Source organism: Epinephelus moara, chromosome 12 (genome assembly GCF_006386435.1).
Source record: "Epinephelus moara isolate mb chromosome 12, YSFRI_EMoa_1.0, whole genome shotgun sequence".
NCBI classification, from domain to species: domain Eukaryota; kingdom Metazoa; phylum Chordata; class Actinopteri; order Perciformes; family Serranidae; genus Epinephelus; species Epinephelus moara.
Window position 1 is genome coordinate 14,606,222 of NC_065517.1, and position 23,402 is coordinate 14,629,623.

The following is a 23,402-nucleotide window of genomic DNA, read 5'->3' on the forward strand; positions in this document are numbered from 1 at the left end:
TGTCAGGTGTTTGTATTAAACCTGGCTAAAGTTTTAAATAATAAGATAAATGTATATAGAAGTAATCCCTGTCAGCTGAACACTGTTTCCAACGTTTTTCCTATTTTGGCTGCAAGATGATGTCATATCCTGACAGATTTCTTTATAATACAAAGCGATCCACAGGATTATGAGTTAAAATCGGGTAGAAATTAGCAGCATCAGCAACCAAGATTTCATGTTTCCCTGATGTTAGCATGTAGCTACATGTAGCAGTTCAGGCTCTGTAATGTAAATACTCGTAGTAGCGTGCCTGGAGCAGATGACCACATGGTGCCTGGCATGCTACTGCAAGTGTTACATTATGTAGCCTACAGTGCTACATGTAGCTACATGCTAACATCAGGGAAACATGAAATCTTGGTTGCAGATTAATTTCTCCCCAATTTCCGATCATGTTCCTGCTAGAACATGTCCGGTTGTCTTAAGAAGCTTTTATTGGTGATTTTTAATCGGAGAAAATGTCGCTATACACAGTGATATCCCCAGCTACCATGCTGATGCAGAGACGCCAAGACACGGGAGACCCAGAAACACCAACTGTTCAGAGCAGACTTTGCTTTTTCACGAGGGGAGCTTAAAGAGACAGGTTTTAAAATGGAGTGTTTCAGACAGAGGGTGAATACAGGTGTTCCAGCACAGACAGTATGAGGGAAATTAAGTGTTTTTTGAACATTAAAGCATGTAAACATGTTATAGTAGAAACCCAAAATACAAGCAAGAACCCAAAATTAGCATAAAAGGACCTCTTTTAGTATTTTGAAGACAAAAAGTACAGAACTGGTGAATTACAGGAAGATTTTCTTGCTTAATAATAACTCGGCGACCGCATAATAGTTTGGTTGTGTGCACGTTGAGTAGCGGGTTTGTTACACTGACACAAAATGACACATCAGCCAAGTGTTTTAATTGAGTGTTTACGACAAATTGGACAATGATATGAAGGTAATCATGTATTGTAGATGTGGTCTGTAACAGGGCTCTCACACCCTGTTTCTCAGAGGGTGTTACAGTCATCAGTACAGGTTTGCATTTCCAGCCAGAGACTCCCATCAGATGACTTTGATTAGCACCTCTAACCATAGAGAAAGAAGTGATAAGCTACAACTGGAGTGTGCTGGAATTTAGACCAGCAGGGTCCTGTGAACTTACTCTCTGTGTTTGCTTTTGTTACTCTTTACTTATATCTTCTATTCGTTTCATCAAATCAGATATACATTGGCATACCATCACCATTTATTTTCCTGTTGTAGCACTCCCAAGGACGGTGCTGATTGGCCTGTAAGGCTTTACTCAAAATGAGATCAGATGGTTTACTGCTTTAATGTGATTGTCTTACTGTTTGTTGTAATTTGTTTATTGTCTTACTTTTCTGTGGGGGCAGAGAGCTTTAATCCACAGTTAATACGACCGTCCAGACTCTGATTATACAACAGAGAGGGATAAAAGAAGAATCGGTGATGGAGTAGAGGGAGGTGTTTGTTCTCTACTGAAGGGATAAAATGACTGTGTATGCAATGTGTAGAATTCTCACTCTCTGTGCTTCTCCTCCGCTCTGCGTAGCATTGTAGCATCTTTCAGCTTATGTTAGTTAATTTTAGTTCATGGCCTGTATCTTCTTCTGTCTTGCTTCAGTCTTATCACTCTCATTGAACTACTATCTACTGGATTATAAGATGTATGGCATTTATTCCATCAAAGCCAAATGCCCCATCTTGCCAACGAAAGGAAAAAATAATTTGTGTATCCGCCACGATTCACATCAGCTCCAACATGTAATGGGCTCTTCCCTGGCACATGCTTCCATCAAGTTTCATCAGAATTGGGCCAGTAGTTTTACAGTTATCCTGCCGGCAAACAGACAAACAAACCAAACTGAAAATCCAACCTTCTTGGCAGAGGTAATAATATCAAATTGTATTTTAATTGGACCGTCAATCTGTCTCTCTAAAGATCAAATGGTGTATTCGGCAGCTTCAGAGAGCAGCTGCTCAGATCTTACTGCCATAGAGATCTATGAATTGTGGCACTGATGTTTTTCCTAGGTTTCAGGAATTGAACAGTTCCCTATAAAAGTCTCTGTAACGTCTGGCAAGTCATGTTATGACCAGCTGTCATTTTGTGCAGCTCAGTTGCTTCAGTCTGGGATACAAGCCTGATGTTGTGGATGTGGATCCCTGCGGTCGCCTGGGCTGCTTTCCAATGTTCTGCTGTGCAAACTTACAAGGATACCTAGTTCATTTGAGCCGGAGACGCATCATGATGCTCAGAACGATTAGAGCCATGCTTTGGCACCGCGGCTCATTTTTAAGATCAGGGCTATTTGGCACCAGGTGCTGGCAGTTGAACAGATGATCTTGTAGTGTACGAGTGTTCGGAATTTTAATCTGCTGCCGCTCAGCAAGTATTTTGCATTAGTCTGAGAGATGAGCATAAGAGAAGGGCAAACATGTTGGAAGTCTGAGAAGAAACATGATCCATCACCATGTTTGTTTTGGTTTTGTATTGATAGCATCCCCGTATCCTGGATGATTTTGAAGCTAATATTTTAGTTGACATCATACACAGTGTACTTAATAGGGATCGGCATGAGTACTCGATTTTGACATCAGTGTTCGTTCAGTGTATAGAATAATTTCTTTTTTTGTTTTTGCTTTGTAGAAGAAAAAGTATGTAATGTATATAAAGGTAAATTTACCCTCTTTTATTCCAGAAGTTTGCATTTTTTTGGACGCAACCCAATAACGTAAGTGCTGTCTATTAATATCGGCACAGATCCATATGGCAAAATTGAGAGATCTGTGCAGCAGCAGAAGACAGCAAGTGTTTTCAGTCAGACATCCATCGATTGAACGTTACATGCAGAGTGGAGATCAGGCATAAGAGTGCTTGGATGTTTTTAGACAAAATAAACTAAATGAATATGCAGTGCAGGCTATGTAATGTTAAACTTGTGTATCATAGCTCATCTGTACAATCTGTGCAGTGCAGAAAGGCAGCATGAAAAGAAGGAAGGAAGGTTAGATTTTTTTCTTGCAAGTGCTCGATAATAATTTTATGCAAATACTTGAACATGTTAAGTACTTAAAATGCCCATCTGTAGTAATTAATTCTTTATTTGTGTGTTAAATGTTATGGATTTGCAGATGTAAGTGTCATTGCTTTGGTTTGCCTTGGTTGTGATTGACAGAAGCAAACAGACATGAAACAGACATTACAGTGAAAAGTTACATATCAAGAGTTGTTTTTCTGTGATGTGGTTGAAACATATCCTCAGTTATGTCACACAAATATAAAAAAACCCCTGCTATAATTAAGTTAAAGTTGATTTGTGTCATCTGAGAGACACTTTGTACAAACACAATAACTCTTTTCTTTTCTTTTTCCGCTTCTATTTGGCATGTGCAGCATTTTCCGTTGTCATTGAATAGCTACTGCTGTTTCTTAATTTGTTTATTTTTGGAAAGATCAGAGTGTGCTAAGAAGTCTACTTGTTAAGATGTCTGATTTACGTGGCTCAAGCTTCGATTACATATCAGTCATATATGAGCTTTTAATAAATTGTTTCCCTACCCTACTGCGAATAAATTACCTTTGAGAGGATTTTGGAAAAAGATGGCTGAAGATATCTGATATCTGCGTTAAAGGGAAAGGTTGTCTATGGCTCTTTGAAGTTGTCCCATTCAACATTTAATCATTTAATAGATGGAAAATGTTAAAAACCAGCACATAAATCCATCCTGGAAATGTGGTTTAAGATAGGAAATCTGTCTAATTTCTCCATCCACCCATAAGCGTAGTCATGCTGTTAATGGTTTAACCTACTTTGGCTGCTGGTGGTTATTGTGTAACGACACAGAGCGGCGCAAATGCTTTGTGTGTTTGTGTTGGTATTGTACTGTTTATTTGACATTGATGCCCTCCTGTCATGTGGGGCGTGAAAAGCAGAAGCCTGTCTTTTAACCCGACTGCTGTCACACTCAATTACTGTCACTCAGACACACACACACACACACACACACACACACTCACTTATCTAGCTCTTCGTCGGGGAAGAGAGAGCAGGATCAGAGATGCGGGAAATGAATGACTCACTGATACATGCAGACGGATAAGTTCGCTTTATACATATGCGCACACCCTTACATAACAGTCTAATTAGATATAGAGAAGCCATGCCAGGAGTTCTGAATGATCACTGTTCGCGGCAAAGCTGGTACACTGTGTATTTGAATGTGTGTGCGCGCATGTGTGTGTGCGCGCGCGCGCGCGTGTGTGTGTCTGGATTAAGTCTGAGCTCTTGTCGTTGTCAGTAATGAAAAGTCAGCTGTGGAGAGCACAGTCCCTCAACTAAACCGCTGCATGTCTGTGTCTCTGCTGCAGCAGTGTGCCAGAAACCACCTTCGACCTTCACGGAGACGTCCACAGTGGAGCTGCGCTGCCCACCAGCAAGGTAACACTTACACACACACACTCAGCATTTGAATTTATTTCTGTGTATGTTTAGCATCGGAACAATCTGCTCATAGCTGTAAACAAACATTTTATTACTTACCAAAAGCTGTTTCAACAGACATATTGTCAGCATGCACCGCTTCAATCTGCTACATCTGTACTGGTGCCAATACTGACCTTATTTACCAACCTTATTATTGACCGGTTGCTGACTAGAAGTTTTGGATTATTAAAGACTCAAAGTTGAGGTATCGTAATTAGGAGAGGAAACCTTGGACTGGTGCATCCCTAGCTGTAAAAATGTTGTGTTGTTTCTAAGTAAAATTAATTTAGAGCTTACATACCCCTGTACCCTCTGAAACAGCTGTACCACTGTTAAACACAACAACAAGCTTTGCAAACGTAAAGCTTTACTCTACCTCAAGAAATGTCTGGATGTTTTAAAGCATCACGACTTGAACGCTAGGGGTGTAAATCACCAGTTTCGTCATGATACAATGCTATATCGATTCTTTGGACAACATTATGATATTTGCTGATATTACAAAGTCTGCCACGATACTATTTTGATTCTGTACGATTCAGGGGTCTGTGATCGATATGATCGATACAGTATTTTATGTACGTTTAACATCTGTTACAGAAGAAGCTGCCACCCCATTCTTTTTTGCTTTTGGCTATAAAAGATAAAAACAACACATAATAGTAAGTACAGTTAAGTTTACCTTAAACTGACACCACCAACACAAATAAAACAGTACATGGGATAAGTTAACCTTCAGGGCTTTCTGTCAGAGAGCTCTTTCTGGAAGAAATGTTTTTCATTTTAACCTTTAACTTCAGGTTTGTCTGGCTTAAAGCCCTGACAGCAAATTCTGAAAACTCAGACAAAACAATTGTTTTTAGCTAGTCACCCATTATTAGCTTAAGCATGTGTACATTGCATAAATTAGCCTAGCGGCTAGCAGACTTTCCCCCCCTTCTACCCACAGCTTAACAGATTACATGTAACGTTTTTATTTTTCTTACTTACTGTTGGTTTAAGTCACTGCGTCTCCGACAGAACAGCACGAAAAATATCAGCCTGTATGCACATTTTTTCAGCATTGTCTACATACGGTATGTGTTATGTATGTGGGCACGTAGTTTTTCCATAATCCAAAAATATTTCCATACTGCTGTTTTTTTAACCTGAGTAAATAATGTTATCCTCAACGTGTCTCTCTCTCAGTTGTTTGCTGTCTGTCTGCCGCTGTTTGACGGTGACACAGAATTACAAAATAAAAGCGTATCCTAAAGATGAAGATATGGATCAATGTTTTCACTTTGCATCAATGATACTGGATCGTTGATCATTGAATCGATATATCGATACAGATCGATCTAAGATTACACCCCTATTGAACACACATGAGCACAAATCTGAGCCCTAAGACAGATGGAGTACGAAAGCAATACTTCTAATGTGTCTCACCTTGTACATGGTCACAAAGTTAAGTAATTAATGTTACACAACAGTGTTTGCACTGCAAAGTGTTTCGAGGATATAACATGAGACGCTAAGTTTGCTAAAAGTTGCAAACTAGCATCCTAGCAAACTAGCATCCTAGTGTTATGTTTAGGCAGTTTAATGAAGATGAGCAGTGAATGGTTGCGAGTAATGGCACCAACTTTTTTAGCAAACTCCTTTATGAAGGAGAAGTTGGATTATTGATGGAACAGCTGTTTCAGAGCCATTAGACCGTTGATGTGACCGACTGAGAGAGTATTTAATAACCACCACACCCGCCGATCTAGGCTGTATTAATTTTTACTAAGCCATTTGCATGTTTCGATGCTGCAGGAGGTGCACGTGAAGACTCAAGTATGTCTCTGGATAACGCAAAAGTTTTGTGAGAAAATGCAAAAGTATTTATCTTTTTTTCCCCACCCTTTCTACTTTTTTTCCTCCCCCTGTGTTTCGCTTGTGTTGCCTCAAAATGTAATGAACGGTGACACATATAGGGCTGAAAAAACAAGTATTTACAGTTTTACTTTTGTTTAATTTGCTGATTACTCTCTTGATTTATAAACTGTTTGGCCCACAAAATGTCCGTCAGGTGTTTTTCAAAATGCTTATTCTATCCAATTAACATTAAAAAAACCCAAAGAGATTGAATTATAGTTACTTAAAACAGATAAAAGCAGCATATCCTCACAATTTTGTTGTTGGCACTAGACTAGGTTTGGCATTTTTCTCTTTAGAAATGACTAAAACAATAAATCTATTATTGAAATTACTGCAAATTAATCTTAATGATTTATTGACTAAGTTTAGCAGCTCAAGACATATGTCAAACCTCATCTTTTGATGACACATACAGTGAATATTCATCAGTAGCACTGTTCATTTTATAGAACAAATACTGATATTTGTTCTCTTCATGAACCAGGAAACTTGTTTGTTAGCTGTCAGTTCTGACAGTGACTGAAGCCTCATAACATACAAGTCATTATCAACAACATGTCTGTATATTATTGAATTACATTACAGCAACATTAAAAGTGGTTGAAGCTGCTTGACGCTGTGTGTTGTGTGTTTGCAGAGCTCAGGGAAGCTGGACATGGAGAGAGGCATGGTGAAACCCATGATCAGAGGAGAGCAGCAGGACAGCAGGTCAGTCACACACTCCTCTCCTTCTTCCTGTCGGCGTCTTCTTCGTCCTCCATCTTTGTCCTCTCTCCAGTCCATTTGGCTCGTCCTGCTCCTCAGTTTTCTCTCTGTATTTAGTGTTATCTCCCCTTCTCATGGTGTTATTTTTGTCTTATCAGGTCTCAGGACATTTCAGCAGACAGAACAGAGTTGACTCTGCCAGCCGGAATCGAGTTCAGAGACAACTGTAAGTATTAGCGTGTCTCTTTCTGTTCTGCATCTCTCAACTCCCCTCACTGTGTCAGTGAAACAGTCAATAACTGGAAACTATTGAACCGCCTTCACTGGACTGATTCTGCTGGCCTAACTGCTCCAGCAGCAGCAGTGGTGTACAATAAATATCTCATCATAAATATGCAGTAAATGTAAGAATATGGTAAATGTGGCTCACATTTCCTCTCACCCTGCAGAGGTACTGGATCATGCCGTCTTACAGTCCTGTACAGGAATGTTTGATGGCTTCAGAAAGTCAATAACACACTCATTTTGAGACATTAATATGACTTTCATAAACAGACGGAGAGAAAATGAGCAGCTTGTCTCAGCCTCTAGATTACATTTTACATTGTGCGCCTCTTGAATTTGGCAGGAAATGAGCTGGATCAGTTTAAAGCCTGAGAGCTTTGTTTCCTGTAATTGCATCAAGATAACTCAGTCAATATGTTTTTTGTTTAAATGATAAATTTAGCACTCAGCTCCTACTTTTTTATTAAGGGGTTGTAAAATATTTAAATAGTCATATTTGTATGCCTGCAAATCTAAAGCCCTATTCACACAGAGCTAGGAATACCAAGGGACCTCATGAGATTTGGAAATTCCCCCCGACGCCTGTGTTTGGTGAGGCACATTCGCACTGGATAAGCAAAGTCTGTGTTTTTCTCAGATTTACTGACATGATCCCTCTGACGTGATGCGCACAGTCATTTGTAACTTTTCTCTACACAACTCAAAAACACCACACAGTATGGAAATGAAAAGTGTTAACTTCTTTTGAGGTATTATGTTTTCAGGATGTCCATCCTATTCTTGTGAACACAATATCTCAAGAACGCCGTAACGCAATTTCTTCAAATTTAGCATAAACGTCCACTTTGAGCCACTATGAACTGAGTAGAATTTGGTGGTCATAGGTCAAAGGTCAAGGTCACTGTGACCTCGTCTGTGGCATTCTCTTGAAAGTGATAGCTCAAGAACACCTTGAGAGAATTTCTTCAGATTTGGCACAAACATCTACTTGAACTCAATGATGAATTGATAAGACTTTGGTGGTCAAAGGTCAAGGTCAGTGTGACCTTACAAAATATGTTTTTGGCCATAATCAATATTTCTCATGCTAATTATGACAAAACTTCACACAAATTTCTAATAGGATATAACAATGAAGTGCTGATATTTTATGTCCAAAAGGTCAAAGGTCAACTTTACTGTGACATCATAATGTTCTGCATTAAACACTTTTCTGTCTATGACTCGTATATCAGGAGCAGAAGGGCAGATATTTGGTCAGATACTGAATTAGTGACACTAATCTTGGGTGTCCACCTTGAAACTGTGCTGATTGGATAGATCTTCTGTGCCGCAGGGCGGGAAGATGTTTGTGAAGCATCCAAGTTTTCACAGACATGGATGTAAACTGTAAGAGAAACGTGACTGGTGCGTGGTGGCATACAGCCGCAAGGTGGTTATTCTAGCTTTTTTTTAATGTGGGAACCAATTCTGCCACACATTGTCACATGTCAGCCATCTCATCATCTTTTGAGATTCCACTCCTCTAATGAATTGGAGCTTGCTCTTTTTGATAATGGGTCTCCATGAGATGAGCCTCCTTCACCCAAAATGCTGTCAAAACTTTCACAAGTAATTACCAACACAGCCTCCATAATTATATTCTGGGAAATTGGCAGAAAATAGGCAAAAAGTAAAAAGGACCCCAAATTACTAAGATGCTGATTCGCAGGGGACCAATTTTATCACACAACCTCTGTATTGGGTGGAATATGGAAGGTAGTTTGCAGTGAAATTTTTATTTGACAAATTACGGACATGGCAAATTTGCACAGGATTAAGATCATGGACGACCTCCGGAACTATTACAAATCACCAGAGGTCCCCAGGTTATACTAGTACTGTGCAAATAGGACTTCCATATTCTTAAATGTCCTGTGCACTTCATTAACATAAATTGATTATTTTTTACTAGTTTTATTTAGACGTTTTAATACAAACATTTTGACTTGTCAAAGCAGGAAAAGCATAAGAGTAACTAACACCAATAACGTATAATATGTATTTGACCCAGTTCTAGAGCTCACTGTCATGGCTTACTGGGACATTTAACGGTGTGGAGCCATTGATAATGTTATTATTTACACCTGTGGTTTTCCTGCATTGTCAAGTCAAAATGTCTGCTCTAAAAAGGGTCTGTTTAATAAGAGGTAATGCAAAGTAACTATATAGTAGAGCCTGACAGAAGAGGGGTTATAAAGAAGTACACAGGCAGGAGTACTTTCTTTTACATTCTTTTGTTAACAATTTAATGGCCATTAAAATGAAAATGAAAATGTCATCTCCTCCATCTGTCTGACTAGATAGAGGAAAGAGTAGCTGCCAGTAGGTTGATCTGATCACATTGAGTTTGACCTACATGTGTTCCCACCATTAGATTAACACAGGGAAGGGTTGATATTACATTGTAACAAACCGGTTTGAACTCCTAATTGTAATGATGTAACTTTCTAATGTCTTTTCCTTTTTATTGTTTGTTTTATTGGATGAATTCAATCAGAAGAGAGTTGGTTTCGGTATTTAAAATGGTCTTGAATTACTTCCAGATAGCATTAAATTGTCTTAAATAGTCCTATAAGTCTGGTTTATTCCAAACCTGATGTTTCCCACACTCTGACTGCAGCTCTTAAGCTCTTCTGTCTGTTTGCTTTGTCTTTCCAACACTCCTGTTTATTGACTTTTCATTGTGCTCTGGGCCATAGTGTGGCTGTGTGTGCTGAGTATATATTTGGTATAGTGTGAGATCATCTGTTTTAGGAGGGTTTTGATCGGTCATAGAGCAGCGGAGAGTCCCGTACCCACAATGCACTGGGAGAAACCATATGCTCTTGGGGACAGTGACGCACATGAACAACTCTCATCGTCAGGTTTTCATGAGGAGAGTTGTCGTAGTGCAGCTGCAACCAGTTTGACTTTAAATACTTTACCAACGGCGTTAAACTGAAAGAAACAGACACCGCAGTCAAAATGGTTTTATTGGTGTGTCCCACATGACACATGTGGAGCCAAGTTCTGTGACCAGCCAACCACGAAAATAAGTTAAACAAACTGCTTGTTGTAGCTCACAAGGGGATCTATTCCAGTCAGCGTAATCCAACTGCACTGTGATAAAGTAATGCAGTCTGATTTCAAGTATATACAGTATGTACAAACATTAGTGAATCCCTTAATTCTTTACTGGGTGTCGGTGACAAGACCTCAACATTAATGAATTTGGATTATGCAGAACTATGCATTAATGTTTTAATATTATTAGCCCTTAAATTGTTAGTTAATAGATTCACAGTAATGATTCAGGAACTGCAGTAATATATTGGTTGTAATATGGGCAGTTCAGTCCCCTGCACCTCCAGTCCACATGCCACTGTGCCATCGGCGTGTGAATGGTTACTGAGTAGCAGGTGGCACCTTGTACTGTATGGTTGTCTGGCCACCAGTGTGTGAATGTGTGTGTGAACGGGTGAATGTGACATGTAGTGTAAAAGCGCTTTGAGTGATTGGAAGACTGGAAAAGCGCTGTACAAGTCCAGTCCATTTGCCATTTACCATTTTACAACAGTAGTTGTGGCAGCAGTAGTGTTACCTTACTGCAGACACAAGGGGCTACCTTGGTTGAGGCGTGTTGTTTCAGGCACCATTGAGACAATGAAATAGAATCCAGGAGGCCGGTTTAAGTAATAGCTGAGTGTGAAAGCTTATTAGACACAAAACCACTGCGCAGCAGTTAATAAAAAAATGACACAATATTTCATCTTTCATGGTAGAATTACACTGTACCTGTTACAAAATGATCTTCCAGATTGAGGCATACAGTGTTGTCTTTCTGAGCAAAGCCTTAGCATTAGAAGTAGCAGTAATAGTAACACTGTGCATGTAGCAGGATATAGTTTAGGAGAAGTGGTTACTCCTCTTTTTCGGTCAACTTATAAACTAGATGATCTAAATAATAGCTTATTAGATATATATGATATGTGCTGTATGAATTTGTTCTCCTCTAAAGGTTGATGTCTCACTAGATAATAATGTACGTTCCCCCTCGTTTTTGTGGTAGCAGAAGTAATTTTAATTCCAGGCCAGACAGCCTGCCTCCCTTCTATAGTTTTAGTGTCCTAATCAAAGGGCAAGCCAAAATCTTTAGGTTACAAAGGTAACCCCGGTTCTCTGATAACATGAGAGAACTCAAGGCACACCTGTATTTATATCTGTGCACAATGGCTTCTACAACTTTTGTTAGCACTCTTATCACAACATAAGACAATAAGAATAAGAAAAAAATAAGACCGGTAGCTTTTGTGATACTGTCTACTGACAGTTTTTTTTTGTTTTTTTTTTGTCCCTTTTCTTTTGGTGGTAGGTCATCATTGCTGGTGCTTTGCAGCTTTTGCTGTTCTTCTTTTAAATGTTATCATCCCTCACACTGGCTGCCAATCAGGGCTTTTGATGTATCACACATTTTTAATTCCCACGCGTGAACCACGACAAATAGGTTTCCCATGAAGGTTTTTTTTAAATGAATTACATTTTTTAGCTAGAGTTTGCCTCGTTATTGGGAAATAAGTACGCACAACATACTGATACAGTCAATTAAAGATTCATTCATAACTTTTTGTATAGGCCCTATTGAATATTGCAGTAATAATATGAGGTTATCCCAAGATCTCACGGCACACCTGGATTGGCATCACAGCAAAGGAGTGTGCTGCAACGCACCACATGAGAAACACTGATTTAAACATTGTCTCATAACCTTTTGTATTTGCTCAAGAATAAATCTGTTAGAGAAACACTGATATCCTCTGAATTCCTTTTGTCAGAGTAAAACATACTTCAGAGTACTTTCAGAGCTGTAGTCAACCAAAGCAGATCTTGGAATCTACTGAAATTCTACCTACTTTTTAGCCAGTCAATTGGTCAGTTGGGGAAAGAAAGTCCACGTTCTGTTTAGATCTACTAAATCTGTCACAGTGCTCTGAGTGCACTCTGGCTGGTGGTGGTGTGTGCGTCCCCCAGAGGGTTTTCTTTCCTTTTTCCTGAGGCCAGCTTTGCAATGGGACCCAGGAGTGTCACATTTTTACAGTATGCTCAAATGCCAGCAGTGGGACAAGGCACTGAGTGTCTATTCTGCATTAAGTGTTGCATATTTGCTGTCTTTTTTTTTCTGGTCACCAAAAGTTGAAACATGTTCAGCTTTTGATAAAACGCTGCAGCTGGTCGTCACTCTCACTTTGTACCCAGCTGCAACCAAAGCGTCTCAGCTGAAATACCGCTGCGCCTTCAAAGTGCACCAGTGGCTCACAGCTGGCTGTGTTCAGCACAGTGGCTGGTGTTGCCAGCTGGGAAAGACACATGGCTCTTTAAAAGTAATACCAGCAGTTGTCTGACCACTGAGAATTTGGTCAGACAAGAGCATATCAACCACTCCAGCCGAATGTGTCAGCTCTATTTCATTTAATCAAACCTCGACATTTCTCCTGACATGGTAGGTGGTCTAATTACCTGTTTCTGTGTGTGTCCATCCAGCTGAAGACACCTTCCTGTCAGCCATCATCAACTACACCAACAGCTCCACGGTCCACTTCAAACTCTCACCCACTTACGTCCTGTACATGGCCTGCCGCTACGTCCTGTCGCCCTCTTACCGGCCTGACATGTCGCCGTCTGAGAGGACACATAAGGTCATCGCCATTGTCAACAAGATGGTGAGCATGATGGAGGGAGTCATCCAGGTCAGTAACACTTCTTTTAAAATCTTTTTCTTTAATGTGTGGTCATGTTTGAACACGATGTATTAATCTGTGCATTATTCCAGTGTGTCCTACGACTTCATAATGCTGCTATTTATGTATTTTTGACTTGCACCCTGGCTTTTGTTGAAATTTTTGAATTGTTTGATGCCTAATCCCCCCCCATTTACTGTGTTCTTACAAACTACTGCTTGTAGTTGTTGTAAGGTGTGTTTAAGTGTTTGTATGTCTCTTGCAGCTTTCTCTCCACAGTTACCTCTGTTGTACCAGTCTGTGCTTGTGTCTCATGTTTGTCTACCTGTCAGTGTTAAACGCTCGTGGTGTGAAGCCTGCTATGACGCAATGTAGTGTATGCTAAACCTCAGCTAGCATGGCGCTATCAGTGATCATTAGAGCTGGAAATCATTAAGAAAATTTTGACAAATGAGTGTTTTTGTCAGCAAATATATAAACTTTTAGAACAAAATAAAACTATTAGGTTGCATTAACACAAATAACTGAGCAATAACTTTTACTAAATGCACTATATTCAACAAAAGTTTGGTTTAAATCTGAACATCCTGCTAGAGGATATAATACAAGCTGTGGTGAGAGTATTCAGTACTTATACATGTACTTACGCACAGTACTTACTTACACAGTACTTTAAACACAAATAAAAATGTTGTCAAGCATCTATTACCAGCATTCGGTACATGGCAGTTTTTAATACTCCGTGCTATGGACACATTTTTGTCTGATATTCATAAGAGTTGAAGCTTGATACCAGGCCGCTCTTAACATAGTGTTAGCTGGAGGTCTAATATGACTTCACATCATGTATGTTTAAAATAAATGAAGCACAGAGCTTGGGAGGATTATGGGGAGAAAAAAATACACACAGTTCTTAGTTTTTTTCTGAAGGCCTTACTTACTAAGACTCAATAAAATGCAAGTGCCATTTCTCCTTTTATTAGTGCCATTCACTTTTATTTGTTTAGCTGGCAGCCAGCTATTCATTGCCGTCGGTATGCAGTGAAGTTATGAAAGAAAACACATGCAGAACGGACTAAGACTGAAACTATTCCAGTCTGTGTGTAGTAGGATTTCAGTTTTATAGAGTTTCTGGGAAATATTTTTAGCGTATGGGAATGTTCAACCTTCCTGCTTCAGATGGGCTCATAATAGGCTTAAAAACAGGGTATTTTTGGAGCATCTCTGGCATGTTGACTGCTTGGAGAACTCGATCTTGAATAGTGGAATGATTGTGTGAGATGCTGGAGATCGAGTCATGCTTTCCCAGTGCTTTGCATCCTTAAATGTCTTAACTGCATCACTTAAACCCTTAATGGATTACATGCAGCAGTTTTAAACATCAGTGTGTGATCATCAAATGAAGTGTTATAACTTTGTGTCATCAACAAACAACGGGGTCGACATGGTCTGGTAGTGTTGGTCCCAGGCCCCTTTTATACTGAGACCACATTCCACATAAACTCCATAGCTTGTTCCCACAAAGAGGGTGTTACTCTCGCCACTTACTCAAAAAATGGAAAGTTAAGGCAAAAAATTCCCCCTGTAACATTCCTGCAAAGCAATACAACAGATTTCCCAGTGTATATGGGAGTGCAGATCTTGAATTTATTCTTATTGGTCACATTTTGTGGTAATTATACAGCTGTCTCAAAATGTGTACTGTTATGACGTAAGTTTACTGAAGGGTTAATTTTCCTTTTATACTTTTTTCACACCGGGTCAGTTCCTGTTTAGACTTAGCTCATTTGTTACCTTTTATTCCAGCTGCTATATGTTGTAGGGGTGTTAGAAAATATTGATACACTTACAATATTTTGTTTATGATATTGTATCAATTCTCAAAAACACTCTTGATTTTTTATTAGTAATTTCCTTGCAAAGACTCGTGGCAGCGGTTAATTTCGTGTTGTGTTTAAACCCCTGATTGCTAGATCCCTCAATGTTGTAATCTATCTTCAGCCATTTCACTCCTACCCTCTAACGTAATAACATATCACTAGCATAAAGATCATAGGCCTATGAAACAGAGTCATAACGAGCACACTGCTAGCTCCTAAAATCGCGATATAGGGGTGCCAAGTAGCTCAGCGGTCAGGGCAGTCGTCCCATGTACAAAGGCTATGTCGTTGCAGCAGCCCCAGTTTTATTCCAGCCCATGGCCCTTTGCTACATCCCTATCTCGCTTGAAATGTCCTATGAAATTTAGGCAAAAAGCCCAAGAAAAAAAAGATCTTCAAAAAAAAAACAAAAAAACATTGCGATATATCACCTTGCTTACAGTATCACAATAAATCGCAGTACATTGAACCCCTGTATCGTGATGTGTATCATATCGCCAGATTCTTGCCATTATACTACCATAATACAGAACTGAAAACTCTTTAAGTCTCAAGACTAGGCTCTAAACTAAACCTGTAAAATGTACCAATAAAACAACTTTAATTCAGTTTTATTACAAGGCTTCATGTGGTCCTAAATACAGTTACATTTTAGCTAATCAGTTTATTTTTAAAAGTTTAACAGTGCTGTTGTTCCTTGCCTGTTTTAATGATAAACTTCCTCGGAGCTGACATTGAAGACATCTCTAAAAGCCTCAATCCGAACTAGCTAAATTTCTCAGACACTTGTAATGTTTTTTTGACCAGATGTGGTTTCCAGATGACCTCCTTCAATTATGTTCTCTAACTGGTTCAAGATGTCTTCACATTGTAAACCATGACCATGTGTGTGTCAAAGTGTTTGTGTGTGTGTGTGTGTGTTACATGGCTGTGTCCATACTGTAGCTGTTGACGTGTTTTCTCTCTGTCCTGTGAACGTGTCCTCCTCTTCCTCCTCCTCCTCCTCCTCCTCCTCTTCCTCCTCCTTCCATCCAGGAGATTCCTGAAGGGGATCAGGTAGGATAGCACAATAGCACACCATGATACGGCTGCTACAGACCCGTCTACCTCCTTCACTCACTCTTTATTTCTCTCTTTCTCTCTCTGTCTTGGTGTGGGCGATATGGATAAAATGTGTTAGGATTAACAGTGCATCTCAACAGGGCCGGGCAGTATATCTTTATTATATCGATATCATGATATGAGACTAGATATCGCCTTAGATTTTGGATATCTTAAGTGTTGCCTTTTCCTGGTTTGAAAGGCTGCATTACAGTAAAGCGATGGGATTTTCTGACCTTACTAGACTATTGTAGCTGTTCTTTTATTTGTGTTTACCCACTTAGTCTCTATATCCATTACTGATGATTGCCATAAATCTCATTGTGTAAATGTTTTACAAAAGCACCAATAGTTAACCCAACAATATCATAGCAATATTGATATTGAGGTATTTGGTAAAAAAAATTATTGTGATATTTGATTTTTTCCATATAGCTAATACAGCTAAAATCTGTTACCCACCCACCTGGTAATTAATGGGACTAAACTTTTTGCCTTAATATTTCATGCCCACTTAAAAGGAAATGCATATTCACTACAGCTCACAAGGTAAAATAGGAGGAAATACAAGAATACTTTCTCAGTAGATTTATGAAATAATAGTTGGAGCTTTCTTTTTCTTTGTGCCAGTGAAACGGGTCAAAAGGATCCACCTTAAGAAATAAAGAAAGGTTGAATAAATATGAATGTGTGACATTTATATTTTAAAATAGATGGAAAACAACTTAGCATAAGTATTTAAACAATAAATTGATTACTTGATTGACAAAAAAAGTATTGAATTACTTAAAAATGAAGAAAAAAAAAAAAAGCCAAATATTCCTTGGTTCCAGCTTCTCAAATGTGAGTATTTGCTGATTTTCCCCATTTTATATTATTGTAAACTAAAAAATCTTGAGGTTGAAACTGTCAGTCAAACAAAACAAGCAATTTAAAGACGTCACCATGGGCATTTCAAAATAATGATACGCATTTTTCAAACTTTTTTCCCTGCCATTTACTTAATAAATGGTTGATTGATAAACCAAAAGAAAAAATCCAGTAGATTTATTGATGATGAAATTTAATATTGTAGCCTTTCATATAGAATACTTTACAAAATGCTGGAATGGATGGAAATTCAAATGTGCTTACTCTAAAAGACAATAGTATATTTATGGAGACTTAACAATTTCCAGCAACAGGAAATAATAAAACGAAAAAAGACAAATTACATGTATAAAAATGACAAATACACATTGTGTAAACCATACGTTTTTAAAAGATTCCTGTGTGACTAACAAATCAAGAAGCATCCAAACCTTTTGATCCAATTCAACCATTTGTTGCATTGTGTGTGTTTGCCTTTAGATAAGCTTTGTGGTCACATGGTCATAGTTGTTGTGTAGTTGCAGTCTGTCACAGTGTCTGACATTCCTATGTAGGCAAACCATATTAACAGTTTAAGATAAAAAAAAATCATGTCGCCCAACCTCACCATCCTCTTGGCTTCCTTCTATGAGCCTGTGCATATCTACTCATCTGTACTCTTCTCTCTCTACTGCTCTCTGTCTGCTTTCTTGACCAGCCCTTCATTGTTGCTGCTGCTTCTTTTTCTCCATTCTAACAGAAATGTAAAATACAGCCATGATAATGCGTCCTCCCACAGCTGGAAAACTAAGCAGCAACATCAACCCAACTAATTCCATTCAGCTTCCTGGAACCTGCCTGGTACTAAAAAAACCAAACAAACAAACAAAAACTGAGCAAAACCAAAGCAACCACTCTTTTCCACCATTGCTCCATCTTTAATTCTGGCATCCATGTTGTGTGACATCACGTCTTGCTTCTCCTACTCAACAGTGTGGACGAGAGACAAGTCGCGTCCCTCCGACCTCCTCCACCTCCTCTGCTTCATGCGTCTGTTTGGAAGTTCATTTAACATGTTCAACCATCCGTCTGTGTTTTAAACGTGTCCTTAATGTTTTATTGTCACGTTTCGTTTTGGATGCACTTGGCTCCATCTCTCATTCTCTGGCTGTTCTGAATGAAGGGGGTTATTTTATTTTTTTCTTTGTTTTGTTTGATTTGTGTTACTTTTTCAAGGCGGGGATAGATGAGTGCAGGAGAGCGAGCTTCGCACATTCCTCCCTCTCTGAGTGGTGGGGTTATTAACCAATCAGCTCCTCACACACTGAACTCTGTCCTCTGTGTTGATCTCAGATCCAGAAAATGTCCTTTAGTCCTTTAGACTATAGACTGACATATGGAGTGTTATTAAAAGTCTGATATCTACTCAGTGTTGGCCATTTGAGATAATTACGTAGTTAATTATTCTGTGATATTATCTTGGTTTAGTGGGCTGCTGCTTGTTCCCTTTACTCCACAAGAGGCTGATTACATTAATGTGGGGATGTGCAGCTACAGTTACAAAAGGCACAACATGTGTCTTCAGTTGCTTTTATGTTGCCTTTCAAAATGTTATGTTATTGTAGAAATACTTATTAAACCATTGTGGGGAAATACGCTTACTCACTTTCTTGTCAAGAGTAAGATGGCGTGGTAGATACCGTTATCACGTTTCTAAGGTAAATGCATCCTATAGTCAGCAGTTAATCCAGCCAAACTAAGCTGGTCAATTTATCTTAGCACAAAAATGGGAAACAGGGGAAACATGCCATTCTTTTGTTTGTACCAGTGAAAAGTAGAAAGCAAATGTGAAAATTTTTCTTTCTCTTTGGAGAGAGCAAAGCCAGCTGTTCCCCCTGTTTCCAGTTTTTTTGCTGAACTAAGCAAACCGGCCTTCATCTTAAGACATAACAGGCAGACATAATGTGATATCAATCTTCTCGTCTAACTCTTAGCAAGAAATTGAAGTGTCAAAATAAATTAAATCAGAAGCAGAAAAGCACTTAGATTTGTCCATAAAATGTCCCTGTATGTCCCTCTGATCTATTGGAGATTAACTGACTTGTAGTCACTTGTAGTATTTGTTGCTCCCAGTGTGAATGCATGTGTTCCATAGTCTAAGTCTAAACATTGTTTTGTCAAAAATAAATTGGCACAACCGACTAGTTAGTGGAGGAGGCCAGTGTCTGGTGACCTGCTACATGGAGATGTGTCTGGGAGGCGAAAGGAGTGGTCACTCATGTCTCTAATGAAGGAAAACCTAGAGCTCACATTTAAATGCTGCAGAAATCTTGAAATTAAGACAATTTGGTTGAGCGACTTTTCATAGAGACATTAATGACCACTCTTCCTCTCAGCACAGGGTTGGCTTAGAGGGAGGGGTGGGCAGGGCATGACTCTATCCCTGAAGTAACAACCGCTCCTTCTGGCTGCAACTCAAACAGAAACCCCTCTCACCTTCTTTTTAACTCCAATCTCTTCTTCGTCCTGCTGCTCTAACAACTTCCTCTGTATGTTTTTTTTCTTTGTGTGTACGTGGCTGTGGTTGGTACGTTACAGAAGCAGAAGAACATCGCAGGAGCACTGGCTTTCTGGATGGCCAACGCTTCGGAGCTGCTCAACTTCATCAAGCAGGACAGAGACCTGAGTCGCATCACGCTGGACGCCCAGGACATCCTCGCCCATCTGGTCCAGATGGCTTTCAAGTCAGTTTCTTTTTAGGTTCCCTGAAAGAGTATTGGAGGAGAGCTTCTCTGTTGCTCTGATGGTGAGGTCTGTCATCTTTAACGAGCTTAACATGTTGTCGCAGGTACCTGGTCCACTGTCTCCAGGCAGATCTGAACAACTACATGCCTGCTTTTCTGGACGACCCAGAGGAACATAATCCACAGAGACCCAAGATTGGTAATACACAAACACATCTAGTGATTTATGTCCCCTTTAAGTGGAGCAGTGTCAACTTGTGACCCCTTGTCAGGTTGTACGTGGAAGTTCAGCTAGAGTAATTTTTCTTTGTCAGATTTTTGTGTTTGAATGATTTTTAGGGGTCCAAAGAGTAAAAACGATCAAATGTTTCTTAAGAAAAATAAGTAAAGATCCTAGAAAAGTCTGATAAGAATATGTTTTTTGTTCTTATGTTTATTGTGATAATAATTTCATGATCCCAGGAATCGATCTTCCAATGCGTTGGGGGGTCCAGGCCTCATGGAGGGAAACAGTACCTCCAGTGTCTGCTTTCAGCCACGGCAAAATTTATAATATCTGGCCAAATCTCTATGAAACTAAGAAGAAGACTTAAATCAGTGGTTTTACACGAACACTGCAGTGAATGTAAGAAAGTTTGGATTCCTGGCTTTTGAAATGGCAATAACTCAGGTGTCAAGATGCTCAAAGAGAGCGAGGAAGAGTTGCTTTTAGCCTCATATGTCTCTTTGTTTCAAATGTTTTGATTGTGAAGCCTTTCTCAGTTTTCCCTTGTGTGATGGAAAAAAATATCCTATTAAGTCATTATAATGAGAGACTTTCTCAAAATAATGACTTGATGCTTCAAAATAATGAGAAACTTTCTTGAACTAATGACTTAGTACCTCAAAATAATGAGAAACTTTCTTGAACTAATGACTTAGTACCTCAAAATAATGAGAAGCTTTCTTGAACTAATGACTTAGTACCTCAAAATAATGAGAAACTTTCTTGAACTAATGACTTAGCACCTCAAAATAACGAGAAACGTTCTTGAATTAATGACTTCATACCATAAATTAATGAGAAACTTACTTGAACTAATGACTTAGTACCTCAAAATAACGAGAAACGTTCTTGAACTAATGACTTCATACCATAAATTAATGAGAAACTTTCTTGAACTAATGACTTAGATCCTCAAAATAATGAGAAACTTTCTTGAACTAATGACAAACTTTCTTGAACTAATGACTTAGTACCTCAAAATAATGAGAAACTTTCTTGAACTAATGACTTAGTACCATAAAATAATGAGAAACTTTCGTGAACTAATGACTTTGTACCTCAAAATAATGAGAAACTTTCTTGAATGACTTCATACCATAAAATATTGAGAAACTTTCTTGAACTAATGACTTAGTACCTCAAAATATTGAGGAACTTTCTTTAACTAATGATTTTGTACCTCAAAATATTGAGAAACTTTCTTGAACTAATGACTTTGTACACCTTTGTACCAAACATATATCTGATCCTCTCCACCCGTATATGTCTCTTCCCCCTTCTCCTTCCAGAGGATGTCCTGCACACCCTAACAGGGGCGATGTCGTTGCTGCGGCGGTGTCGAGTCAACGCCGCCCTGACCATCCAGCTCTTCTCACAGCTCTTCCACTTCATCAACATGTGGCTCTTCAACAAACTGGTGACGGACACAGAGTCAGGGCTGTGCTGTCACTATTGGGGGGCCATCCTCCGACAGCAGCTCAGCCACATCGAGGCCTGGGCAGAGAAACAGGGTCTGGAGCTCGCCGCCGACTGCCACCTCAGTCGAATTGTACAGGTGAGAGGGTAGAGGGGAATAAGGGAAGTGTGTGCTGGGATATGAGGAGACGCTGAGACTGAGATGGTGGTGGATTATATTTTATTCATCAGTGTTTTCATTTTTATAGCTTTGTTATTCATGCTGTTCAGTGAATTACTACCACAACTGTGAGTGGGAATTCTCTTTCCAGTGTTTCCCTTTTTTATTATCTTTAGTTCTTTGTTGGTTTTTCTTCTCTCGGCATAGGCCAAGGTCATGCTGGGATTACCACTATGAACTTTGTGTCTTTAGAAGTTTAAAACAAACAAGCATATGTTAACATAATTTACTCAAGGAGCAAGAATTGACTTAAGTGAAGAGCATAATATGCACATAGTTTGCAGGTCACAACTTGTTAATGTTATGTTCTGCATTTCTCCAGACTTTTAATGTTTTTGACTACATAATCAACCAATTGAAATAATAAAAAATCCTTTTAAGCTTATAATGTATGAGAGCTCAGAATCACAGCTCATTAGCCTCTTTGGGACCTTGTGAGTGTTGTTTGATCAGATTTTACTGACATGGGTCGCTCTGGCAACATAAGCAAACAACCCAACATCTGTCATCAGATTCTAATTATTATATTGTTAAATATTAAGTGGTGCATGAAAACAACTGGGAACAACCCAACTGTGATCATGTTGGACTCCACTGCTTACGATAAGAGAAAGTATTTCTGAAATTTTAATGAAACTATAACTTGCATGTTAAAGAACATTAAGAAGCCAGTTTTTAAACAGATATATAAGGATTAAAAGGGGTATTTATTACATATTCAAGCAGTATGTATAGTCACAATTTTTAAGATGGAGTGTGGAACTGTAACATATAAATGAACGTCTGTTGAATTCAGGTCCTTACCAAACAAGTTCACAAAATGCTGATTTAGCCTTTTGCTGCCAGGATAAGCTCTCTGTATTTCTCAGTGTACTGGAGTTGTCATGCCGGGTTCCTGTTGCAACTTTCTGATGCTGGCGCAACAGAAGTGATGTATTTTATGTCAACCAGCCAGAGCAAAAGAAGGGGACAATAATTTTTTTTATTTTATATTAGATTTGTGTCGCTTTTTTATAGCTTTTTCTGTTTGGCACACTCTTATTTTGTTTTTGTTTTCAGTGCATCAGCTGTATGGGTGTGATTCTGATGTTTCAGTTGAATACTATGTATGTTGGCAGTTTAAATTAAAGATTTTTAAAAAGGAAGTGGGGAGGGACCATAGTGATGGAGCAGCAGCGACAAGTATAGTGGAAAATTCCAAGAAGCATCTAAGAAAAGGTTATGAAGTGGGTGCTCCAGATAAGAAATAAAGTCAGTATTTAGAGAAAGGATGATACCATGAGGAGAGTGCTCCTGGGGGTGGGGTAGATGTGGCAAGCTTACCTGCAGGCATATGTTATAAGCACATGTCGTCAGTGTGTATGTAGTTACTTTTGCTGCTTGAGGGGGGAAAGAAGAGTTCAACACTCAAGCTTTACAGGAAAGTATACAATACGATTTTATACTCTCGATATAAAGGATTCTCAAAAGACAATGTGGCAGACAAGGCTGAAAATATACAGACAAGATGTGTATGACATACAAGATATTTTGCTCAATGTGATGTTTTTGTGTGTGTATGCGTGTCCTCCAGGCCACCACCCTGCTCACCATGGACAAGTACTCCATGCAAGATGTGCAGAACATCCACAACACCTGCTTTAAGCTCAACTCCCTGCAGCTCCACGCTCTCATGACCAACTACCATTGCGCTCCGGACGAGCCTTACATCCCGCCTGTAAGACCGACGCACAGAGACA

The 23,402-nt window shown here is 39.1% G+C and overlaps 1 protein-coding gene across 12 annotated transcripts in view; it reads left to right on the top strand.

Annotated features, from left to right (window-relative positions):
• Nucleotides 1-23,402, top strand: part of afdna (afadin, adherens junction formation factor a) — a 128,713-nt gene that overhangs the window by 53,072 nt on the left and 52,239 nt on the right. For 8 of the 12 annotated variants that reach the window (XM_050059045.1, XM_050059053.1, XM_050059054.1 and 5 more), the window contains 9 exons: nt 4,423-4,492; nt 7,080-7,150; nt 7,306-7,373; nt 12,992-13,197; nt 16,104-16,124; nt 19,617-19,762; nt 19,867-19,961; nt 21,317-21,582; nt 23,237-23,380. In XM_050059045.1, coding sequence (XP_049915002.1) covers nt 4,423-4,492; nt 7,080-7,150; nt 7,306-7,373; nt 12,992-13,197; nt 16,104-16,124; nt 19,617-19,762; nt 19,867-19,961; nt 21,317-21,582; nt 23,237-23,380 — 1,087 coding nt within the window. The remainder of the gene's footprint in view (nt 1-4,422; nt 4,493-7,079; nt 7,151-7,305; nt 7,374-12,991; nt 13,198-16,103; nt 16,125-19,616; nt 19,763-19,866; nt 19,962-21,316; nt 21,583-23,236; nt 23,381-23,402) is intronic. The other 4 variants (XM_050059050.1, XM_050059056.1, XM_050059057.1 and 1 more) reach the window with 2 other exon arrangements.